A 10,396-nucleotide genomic window follows, 5' to 3' on the forward strand; every position below is an offset into this window, starting at 1 on the left:
AGATCTGGCCCATGACGTAGAGGATACTTGTGAAAGTGGACTCGGTTCCTGTTACATCGTCAATGGCCTATAATGTCGCTGTCTCTGGCGGGTTTTGTGGATCTGCTGGACCTGGGCCCTTCCTTCGCCTAAGAGAATTCCCTGGATTAACGTTGGTCCGGGCTGATAAGCCCGAGATCAGCCACGGTGGCTAGTGTATGATGCAATGATGTCATGCAGTTAAGATCATGTAAGAATTTGGAACGGATTTCTAGTCTAATCTAGTACCTAGTAATCTTACTCCCTACTATAACTTTATTGCTTTGCGTCTTGTGCGATCTGATTGTCCATAAGGGTTCGCAGGAGATCTTGGCAGTCCTCCCGACCCATGTGAACCTCAACAATTCTAAGCCCATTGCCTTTCTGGATCCGGTCCGAGTACAGCACTTCTTCTAATTCTCCAAAGGTTCTTGCGCTGAAAGTGTTCTTGGCGGCGTCTTCTTCACTGCCGCCAAAGAAGCTAAGCGCTTCCAGATGTCTCCAGGGGGCAATATCGTTGTATGCCTGGTTTCGGCCATGGATTGCCCGTTCGATAGTATATCCGGCGTTATTAATAACAAAAATGGTGACATCAAGTTTCTCGCGAATGATCGAGCTTATCTCCTGTACTGTCATCTGTAGACTGCCATCTCCGATAAATAGGAACAGTCGACCTTTACCAGTACTAGCGCCGTTGGAAGGTTTAAAATTGTTCGTTTCTTGCTGCGCGAGAGCAGCACCGAAACAGGCCGGAAGCATGTACCCGATCGACAGCCATGTCACTGCACAAAACATCCGTGTATTAGGGGGGAGAGTGAATTTACGTCCACCATAAGAGGCTGTCCCTGTTTCCGTAGCCACGATATCTCCCTCGCGGAAGAGTCGGTCGACAAAACGGTAGAAATCATCTTGTGTGATGAGATCGGACTTTTTGATCTGGCTTAGGTCCCCCTTGCGTTTAGGGGGTGCTTCATTGATTTTAGGAATGCGACTATGATCTAGACTTTCCAACAACTGAGTGAGGAATTGTTTGATTGAAAAGTCCCTATGAAGCTCTTTTCCAATTTGGATGGTGGTGTCCGAGAAGGAGATCGATACTTCTTGCTTGGGGATTGTGGCAAAGCCTTGCGTATTAGTGTTGCTGTAGTGAGGCCCGAGCACGAGGACTAGATCAGCCGAGTCAAAATATGCTTTTTCTTGCTCGGCACCGTAGTTTCCACCGTAGAAACCGTAGACATTATTTAATTGCTCATTAACCAGACCTTTCCCATAGGCGGACGTCCACGTCGGCCAATGGGTAGTTTTAATTAGTTCATCAACCTGAGGGAGGATGTTCAGAGCCCTGCTTTCCCCGTCCACAAATATCATTGGGCGCTTAGCAGAGTAAATACGCTCCAGCACGGTTGTCAAAACGGACGTCTCGTGTTTGGGACTCGGGGTAGCAGGCAATTCGATCCTTTTTGTTTCGAGGTTCGACGCCGAGATCATGACGTCAACCATATCATCCGGGACTTGGATGTAGACCGGCCGGCTATGGACCAGGCACTGCTGCAGTGCCCAATCGATCTGTTCTGCCGCTGTGCGAGGGTCAATGAGGTTCGCTTGAGCAACCGTGACTTGGGCGTGCATTGCCGCAAATCGGTTATATTCCCCATCGGCGAAGGTATGGTGGACTAAGGTGCGGGCATCCTGTAACACACGCGATGGCGTACCGACAATGTGAATGACCGGAGCCTTTTCCGCATACGCGCCTGCGATTCCGTTGATGGCGGAGAGCTCGCCGACACCAAACGTGGTGATCAAGGCTCCCAGGCCGTTGATCCTGGCATATCCATCTGCCGCGTATGCGCCGTTCAGCTCGTTGCAGGTCCCAACCCAGTGCAACCCGGATGGCTCCACGAAATCCAGTAGTCTGAGGTTGTAGTCCCCCGGAACCCCAAAAATAGACTGGATGCCGAGCTGGCAGAGTCGGGCGAACAGATAGTCCGCAACCTTTATTGTTCCCTTGGAGGTCGAGCTTTGAGTCATTGTAGCGCTATACTGTTGGGAAAATCGAAGTCCGTAACTATAAATCAAGGGAATGGTCGAGGAGGAGTAAAGATGGAAAGTTGATAACGAGGTTCTGTAAGGTTTATATATGCTTATCTAGGTTTGCGGGGATGAGATCCAGTTTACTTAATCGGTATTCACGTCCGCCCCCAGCCGGCCTTAAGCGGTTGTTCTCGGCGGAAGGGTCCAGTCAGATCCCATCACATGACAGCGTATCTAGATAGTGACTTGTTGCCCACGCCGCGATTGCATCCTGCCCAGGAGTACCACTGCTAGTGCGACTAACTCCAACTACTAAGTTAGCACTAAGCAACTTGTCAACATGCGATCGATCCGTGATTGGTGGCGATCATGTCGCTTGAAACGGCGCGTAGCTCTCGGATCTTTTTACTTGGTACTTAGCCATTTCTCACTACATCCGCGGTTCTGTCACTCACGGGATCCACCTCTCAATAAGAATATACTCCATTCGGAGATGTAACAAGAGAAGAAAGAGCTCATGGGAACAGAATTGTACCATGTATGTTCAAATCAACTGTTCCTTATTTCAACACTTGGCAACCATAGTCCAGCATAGTCCCGCCTTGCCGATACTCACAATATGTACTATCACGTACAAAGGTGTAACATCGATTGGTTGTGATTTCAAGAGCATATGGGGAATGGAGGTGAGGATGCATCAAGACCACCCGCATAGGTAACCTGCTTTCCCGGATGCGCAAACACCGTGTGCTTTCCTTCCACCGTAGAACAGCCATTTCCAACATTGGCCACGAACATATCCGGATAATCGTTTTCAAACGATTCCCTGCTGCCGCTCCCTCCGCTAATCTCAACATCCGCGCAATTCATGTACATCTCCCGATTGCCCACCAGGTTAAACCAGGACCAAGCAAACAGAGCATGGCCATTGACCACATCGCTTGGCATGTCGAAGTCGTACTTGAAATCGAGCGGGCATCCCCCCACCATGGACTTGATGACCTTAAAGGTCTTCCCTTCGTCGTAACTTAGAGACAGCTGGCAGGATCCACCACTGTGTGTTGCGGCGCCGGTCACACTCATGTTATATGACTCGCCAGCCTTGTATTCCACGGTTGCGCGCCAGGGGGTGTTCTTGTGATAACCCTTGCAAGGGAAATTGGCACCTAGGTTATGTAAACATTCCATTCTGATGTATAGTGAAGTTAGAGGAATGCCGTACCGGACGAGTCGAGGGGGTTGGACATGTCATAGTCCTTGTCGGACCCTTTGTTCTGAGGGTCAAGTGGGCTGCGCAGGGGATAAGGCCAGCTCATTTGCATGTGTGCTGCTGCCAGGCCACAAGACAGAAGGACGCTAAAAATGGCGTTGAAGTGCATGGTCGTTTTTGCAAGATTGTTATACACGATGTCAATAGCTGCGTTTGTGCGATGATGATGATGATGCTGTCTCGTCTGAGTCGATAGCCGTCCTGCAGCCCATATTTATACCTTCTGTTCCCCGGTGAGCCTTCGCTCAGCTAGATGTATCGTGAAGTGCTAACGGCGCCATATGGACCTGTCATGTTGCAGTCAACTGGAGTTACATGGCTCGGTTTCGGTATTCTCTTCGACGAGGGTGCATTCACTACCATGGCCTGAGTTATCGGAACATTCAAGTGGGTGTGCAGTGTACTGTGACAGAATCAGCCGGGGCCCGATCGCCCTTGAATCATACTCATGCCACAACGTCCCCCACTTAGCGCCAGTGTGAATCTAGGGGGTGTGGAATAACATTGCTATAGAGTACCAATAACGGACAAATTTGGTCGGAGATCCTCACTTTTTTGGTTGGGCGTTTCATTACCTAACTACCGTTCTCCGAGTCTCCGACGGTGCACAGTGTGAAACTCTCAGTTAGTCCAGCATACCTAACATTATTCACACCTATCAAGGGTACATAGTGTAAGTAACGGTGACAATTCAGCAATTTGAAGCCATCTAGAAAGAGCAGTGATATGCCCTCTCATGGCCATTGTTCTCCGGTATATACTTTGACTTGTGATGAACAATGCAGCGAAGCGCTCGTTGGAGAACCAATCCGGTTTGCGAGAAGCGGAAGCTAGTAGAAAAGTCCAGATATCGGTAATTCGCGGGGTCCTGCAGATTTTATCGGCCTCAGGACCAATGAAATGGATACATCGTATTGGCTCCCTGTAGCCATTAGGTCATGCAATACTATTGTTGGGGTTTTAGTTGTGCTTGGCAGTGGTGATTAATCTTAATTGAATTGCCGGGAGATTAACGAAGGGCGAGGGCCTGTTCCTGATTGTACCACAGTGCCATTATAATGTTACACTGCCGGACTTGCTAGCTATCGCATGGCAGACCATGGATGTGTTTGGATCTTCGTCAGGTACCTTTGAAAGATTAGTGCGGGGTGAGATACAGGGTGGCACCGTGGAACCCTCCTGCTCATATTATGGAATTCAGTCGTAGAATCCATTCGAGCAAAAGCAAATTAAATATAATAATCGGGTGATAGTGGCTGTTTCCAGTCGATGGTTCTGCTTGTTCCCTCAAAGGCTGAACTCTTGGAGTAGTAGCGGTTTACTCCGCAGCAGAATTGGGAATACTGGAGATTGGGCGATTCTACCAATGCTCCTGCTTTTGAAAGCATCCCCGTGATGCAAATTGAGAGCCTCCAAGCGTTTTGCCGTAAGTCGGCGAAAGCTTGACATTTGGCACCATCACCGAAGCAACAGGAGCGCAACCTGTCGGAGGGATGGAGAATGCTGAAAAGACGCGACTAGTCCTGAATAGGCCAGCATCAGCTTAGTCAACACCGGACGGTCGTTGATCACGGGACTCTCCTCGAAATACTTGGATATACTTCTAGACATGATAGCATCACATCGAAATTATCTGATCACGTTATGTCTACTGTCTTTCTACAAAGGATAGCAGCTTATAAATTTCAGAAGTGGTCTATTCTCATTATCTCTATCATTGAATCGAAACACGGCTATAGCGGCTTCCTGTCTCGTTAATTGGGTCTCACGACATCTTGACTGAAGCCCGGGCCACGAAATCATTCTATCCCTTGCATAGCTGGAATGCCATATCTCCAGGATTTACACTTCGAGTGACAGATCTCCCAGGTTTATCTTGAACTCAGATATGCAAAAATGAGCTTCATATGGAAATGTGCTACAGTTCAATGTCGATTCAACCTCCTTGGACAATCGGGCCTTACCATGCCGCACATGTTGAAAGATCACCTCTTAATAATGGACATACCATGTCTTTAGTAGAGTGCTCACATGGCGGTGTGTGCGACTATGTGGATCCTTGTCATTCCTGAGCCGCCTTTTCAATTTTTATGTGATCTGTCATTTCATTGTCAGCGCAACTACGTAGAAGAAGCTGTTGGGAAGCAATTGAGTTCCTTCCATCTCGCACTTCATTATACCTTAGTGAATATTCACAGATCCATAAGGCTTCGTAATGTCCACAGATATCTTCAAAGTCACGGAACATACTGCGCCGGCAGGCCATATCCGGGAATATCCCGGGAGCACTGCTAGAAGTCAGGAAGAGGTCCTATCATTGCATGTCAAACAATACACGCCCCTGGATCAAGGCCATACCATACCCACCGATGCCATCACTGTGATCGCAACTCATGCTTGTGGTTACCCCAAGGTATGGATGGCCCTATAGAATTATAGTGATGGAGGAACCCGGGCTCCGTAGCCTTGAGCCTGCCTAAATATTGATAATTGCACGGGTCAAGAGCATGCTTTCTAATAAGAATGTCACAAACAGGAACTCTATGAGCCCCTCTGGGATGAGATCTATCACCGGTTAAAACAGAATGGTGTCCATATTCGAAGCATATGGATGGCAGATGCCCCAAACATGGGCATGAGTGGTGTGATCAATGAAGACAAAATCAGCCTTGACTGTAAGTTGTTGATCCCTTGAAATCCCCCACGGCCGTACTAAGTTCCATAACTAGATTCGTGGGTAGATTCTGCCCGCGATTTACTTCTGATGATCAATCACTTCCGCAACCAGATGCCACGGCCTCTTGTTGGAATCGGTCATAGTTTTGGGGGGAATATCCTGTACCGACGCCTTCTTTCATACTATAATGATCACAAAAGCTAAAAGTCAGTGTCGCTGCTCAGCGCCAACCTTGCACTCATGCACCCGCGCCTGTTTACGACCCTTGTCTTTCTCGATCCCGCCATCATGCCCAGAGCGGCCCAGAGGGGGATCGGTATTGACCCGCCCGGCGCCGTCAACTATGCGCTTTGGCGACCCGACATTTGGCCAAACAGAAAAGCAGCGGCATCGGCTCATGCAAAGACATGGCAGCACTGGGACCGTCGCTGCTTCGACCTAATGGTCAAGTTCGGTTTCCGTGACCTCCCCACCGCACTGTATCCCACCATCCCAGAGGGCGCAGATCATTCCGAGCCACCGGTGACTCTCACCACAACGAAGTACCAGGAAGTTGCAGGCATGTACCGTCCTAATTTCTCGGCTCGTACGGCAGACGAGAAAACTCAGATTGATCGCTCTGTCCATCCGGATATGGATCCTACGAACGTTAACACAATTATCTATCGCCCTGAACCTCGCGGCATATTCTCAAAAATCCACCATTTGAGGCCCTCTGTGCTCTGGATTCTGGGAGCGAAAACATTTCTTGGCATTGACAACCTCCGCGAGGCCATGAGGGCCTGCGGTGTGGGGGTCGGGGGTAGTGGTGGTATCTCCCATGGCCAGGTTAAAGAAATTCTCCTCCCAGAGCGCGGTCATCTTTTCCCATTCGAGGACGTAAACCAGACCGCCAGTTGTTGTGCAGCGTGGCTGGTCCAGGAGATGGGAAAGTACAGAGAGTCAGAGCTTGCATGGAACAAGAAACAATCGTTAATGACTCGGCGTGATCATCTTGTGTATGGTGAAGATTGGTTCGAAACCATTCAGATGCCCAAGGTGATGCAGCGAAGGGACAAGCTGTAGCCGACTCAAGCCACGGTGGTAGGTTGTATATATATAATAGACGATGGTTATCGCTGGTGATTGATTGATTATACTACTCATGGAATAGTATAGTCGCTTTCTATATACTGCTTTATAGAGAATACAAACGGATGAGATGGATTTCTTAACGTAGATGTGTACCACAAACTCTCCAACAGGCATCAGCCTAAACATACGAAAATAGTATCATGGATGAGGATCGAATTGTTGATCATTTCAATACATCCACCGATGCTGTACAGTATCGTAATTACCATATCGAAAGCTTCACTGTATTTATCCTTCTAGACCAACTCTTTCCCCCCCCCTGGTATCATTGTTTCTCAGATTTTCACAACATATGAATTGCAGCAGGGCAATCAAATATCGAAGAAACGCCCTTTAGACATCCATCACCACATACCCAGCACTCCGCGTCACAACTCTCTTCGCATGCCACTAACAACGGTGAGATACGCTATGATCACAGTGCACAGCCTGCTGGTATTTCTTCCCCTCGGGGTTATCGCAGCACTTCTCAACTGGAACTCGGTGCTGGTTTCGGTCTTCAACTTTCTGGCAATTCTACCGCTTTCCGCTATTGTGTCAGATGCTTCTGACACACTATCCGATTATTTTGGTGATTTGGTCGGGGGACTGATTAATGCGACCTTTGGCAATGCGGTTGAGTTGAGCGTGTGTTTTCCCCGTTTATCTGCCCAGAGCAAATTCTTGACTGCCTATTACGGTAGCGCGGATGAGTAGCATGCTAACCCCACCTATTTGTAGACTGGGATTCTGGCCGTCGCCAGTGGAGACACCTATTTTGCTCAGTCGGTTATGATCGGGAGTATTTTGTCAGATATTCTTTTGGTTGGTACCCTTTTCTTCTATTTTTAGGGATTCGTTTTTTGGAAAGTCCAATGTCGTCGGCGGACTATGTGACTAACAAACATGGTATAGATTATGGGTGGCTGTCTGATATCAGCCTCATACAACAAGCACATACTATATTTCAATATGGCTCAGACGGGTTCCTTGTCCTCCTTGATGGTTGTCACAGCTGTGGGATTGATTCTACCCTCCGTTCTATATGCAACCTTTACCTCGGTGGACTTGGAAGATCAAGTCCTGAGTTTCTCCCGTGGAACTTCCACTGTGCTTCTGGTGCTATATGTCGGATATCTCTACTTTCAATTGGGAACGCACGCCCACCTATTTCAACAAGAACCAAACGCCCCACAGGAAGATGAAGCTGATCAAGGTGAAAATAAAGAGAAGCTGGACCTGTCGAAAACCGTCCTCACCCTTGTCGCCGCAGGCACTTCAATCGTCATCTGCTCCCATTTCTTCCTTGCCAGTGTCCCCGCTACATCGGCCGCCACCCGAATCTCTAAAACTTTCATTGCAACTATTCTCATTCCCATCACTAGTAATTGTCCCGAAGGCGTGGCGGTGATCGCCGCTTCGTTCGGGGGCGGTGATGTAAACTTCGCTATTAGCGTCATTGTCAGCAGTATCTTGCAGATCGGACTCTTTGCCATTCCGTTCCTGGTCATGTTCGGGTGGCTGATTGGGGTGCCAATGACGCTCTTTTTCGAGACGTTCCATACCTTGGTCCTGTTTTTCGCTATTCTGGTGGTTAACCAAGTTTTGAAGGACGCTAAGTATACGTATCTTCATGGGAGTCTGCTGATTGGGCTGTACGTTTCCCCCCCTCCCCCCCCCTCCTATTCTGCTTAGCTTATCTATAGTTTGTGACTGATATATTGGCTTAGATACGCGATAATCGCGCTTGCATTTTGGGTCCGCTGAGATGGAATTGCTACGCCATGGAAACATCGCAGTACTGCGTTTATTTATTGGTGAATGCCAAGACATGATATCTATATCACAATGCCCCTTCACATGTCCGTGTTGTATACGGCGGGCCCTCAATTAGGGCGTGGGCATGGCGGTGCCGGTTATACCAGGACGCATATAGAAAGCAGCAACAGATATGACATACCTATATGAGAGAAGCTGTGATTAGCAATTCGTAAAGTAGATAAAATGAAGTGCTGACTTACGTTCCCACAAGCATTAGTCCTTCGAAGTAATTACTCTTCCCATTCTGAAGCACATGAATCAACACCATTGAAGCCAAAAACAACATGGTCGCCTCAAACGTGTCCATCTGCAGTGTGATGGGCAGGTTTAAAACCCAGCCTAAGATAATCAGAACGGGGGTAACAAGGAGAGTAATACGCAGTATGCTGTTGATGATGACCCGCACTGCGGACTCCGCATGGCCCTGGCGTGAGACCATGACAATCGCAACGTATCTCGTGGAGTTGCCAACAAGTGGAACCAGCACGAGGGTGGGAAAGGCCGCGCTAAGACCAAGCTCTTGTGCAACTCTATTGGCGCTCTTAACAACACATAAAATGCACATGATCAGGCAGGATACTCCCGTCACAAGAGCAATCAGAGCGCTTCGTGGTGCGAAAATTCTCGCTGGGCGATCCTGTGCGATGCCACGATCGTTCAGGCTGTGGCTACCTGGAGAGCCTTCGCTAGACGCTTCGGCATGATCAAAGATTGACGCATGACTCTTCAGCTGGAAGAGAAGCAACACCCCAAGCAAAATAAGAAGTACGATTGCCGCTGCACGTGAAACGAAGACTATCTCAAGTCGAGTCACCGAAGCCTGTGGAGACGCGGTATCCAAAGAAGGAAAGGTAACCATAATTGTTGGAATCAAAAGAGACATGCATACAGCTACCATGAGAGAAGACATAATGCTGATCAGGGTGCGGTCAAAATGGAGATGATCTTTATCGTAACCGGTAAGACAGAAGCAGCTCCCTGGTACCTGGAGCATGTTAGTAATGATATCTTTGCTGATATACGAGTGGTACACTACTCACCAAAAGCATGTAGCAGAGCATGCTTCCTATCAGAGTCGAGTGAATCATGTGCATGTGTCCACTGGTCATGGCCACAACTCCCAGGGTCAGTTCAATTGCATTACCAACGGTCGCTTTGAGCAATTCATCGAGCACGCGCCCAGTCGCCATGGACAAATCGGCAATAGAGATTGTAAGCAGAGTGACGAGTGGTATTAGTGCCGTAAGATTCAGGACAAACACCACTCGAGGTGGTCCGCCCAGGATCGCTGTGATGATTCCAATAGGAACGGTAGCCAGCATTGCTTTCACATACTGATGGCTACCAATTCTGACGATCGCTCGGTGGAAAGGACGCCATTGTTGGCGGGCAGCTCGCATGGGCGTACTGGGGACGGGAGAGCGAAGGGAATTATTCGGCGATACAGCAGACATACTGTCTAAGGG

General features: G+C 48.6%; 5 protein-coding genes across 5 annotated transcripts; 2 read left to right on the forward strand and 3 right to left on the reverse strand.

The window, feature by feature from the left end:
• Positions 1 to 2,168, reverse strand: BDV37DRAFT_211031 (alpha-keto acid decarboxylase family protein). Its single transcript, XM_032080010.1, has one exon. It carries the CDS (start codon positions 2,044 to 2,046, stop codon positions 295 to 297), a length of 1,752 nt encoding a protein of 583 aa, XP_031937525.1. The 5' UTR covers positions 2,047 to 2,168; the 3' UTR covers positions 1 to 294.
• A 544-nt stretch (positions 2,169 to 2,712) lies between these two features.
• BDV37DRAFT_274626 (lignocellulolytic auxiliary activity family 11 protein) lies at positions 2,713 to 3,613 on the reverse strand (the record flags this gene model as incomplete). The annotated part of the gene is made up of 3 exons (XM_032085267.1): positions 2,713 to 3,215; positions 3,272 to 3,494; positions 3,593 to 3,613. The coding sequence occupies 3 exons, from the start codon at positions 3,611 to 3,613 to the stop codon at positions 2,713 to 2,715; spliced, it is 747 nt and encodes a 248-aa protein (XP_031937526.1).
• Positions 3,614 to 5,350: 1,737 nt separating this feature from the next.
• Positions 5,351 to 7,061, forward strand: BDV37DRAFT_274627 (alpha/beta hydrolase; the record flags this gene model as incomplete). Its single annotated transcript, XM_032085268.1, has 5 exons — positions 5,351 to 5,360; positions 5,545 to 5,732; positions 5,856 to 5,994; positions 6,061 to 6,157; positions 6,221 to 7,061. The coding sequence occupies 5 exons, from the start codon at positions 5,351 to 5,353 to the stop codon at positions 7,059 to 7,061; spliced, it is 1,275 nt and encodes a 424-aa protein (XP_031937527.1).
• Positions 7,062 to 7,541: 480 nt separating this feature from the next.
• Positions 7,542 to 8,876, forward strand: BDV37DRAFT_286840 (uncharacterized protein; the record flags this gene model as incomplete). Its single annotated transcript, XM_032088008.1, has 4 exons — positions 7,542 to 7,757; positions 7,851 to 7,934; positions 8,025 to 8,764; positions 8,840 to 8,876. 4 exons carry the CDS (start codon positions 7,542 to 7,544, stop codon positions 8,874 to 8,876), a joined length of 1,077 nt encoding a protein of 358 aa, XP_031937528.1.
• Positions 8,877 to 8,999: 123 nt separating this feature from the next.
• Positions 9,000 to 10,384, reverse strand: BDV37DRAFT_286841 (uncharacterized protein; the record flags this gene model as incomplete). The annotated part of the gene is made up of 3 exons (XM_032088009.1): positions 9,000 to 9,069; positions 9,131 to 9,915; positions 9,971 to 10,384. The coding sequence occupies 3 exons, from the start codon at positions 10,382 to 10,384 to the stop codon at positions 9,000 to 9,002; spliced, it is 1,269 nt and encodes a 422-aa protein (XP_031937529.1).
• Positions 10,385 to 10,396: the final 12 nt, after the last annotated feature.

Source organism: Aspergillus pseudonomiae (assembly GCF_009193645.1).
Source record: "Aspergillus pseudonomiae strain CBS 119388 unplaced genomic scaffold BDV37scaffold_82, whole genome shotgun sequence".
NCBI classification, from domain to species: domain Eukaryota; kingdom Fungi; phylum Ascomycota; class Eurotiomycetes; order Eurotiales; family Aspergillaceae; genus Aspergillus; species Aspergillus pseudonomiae.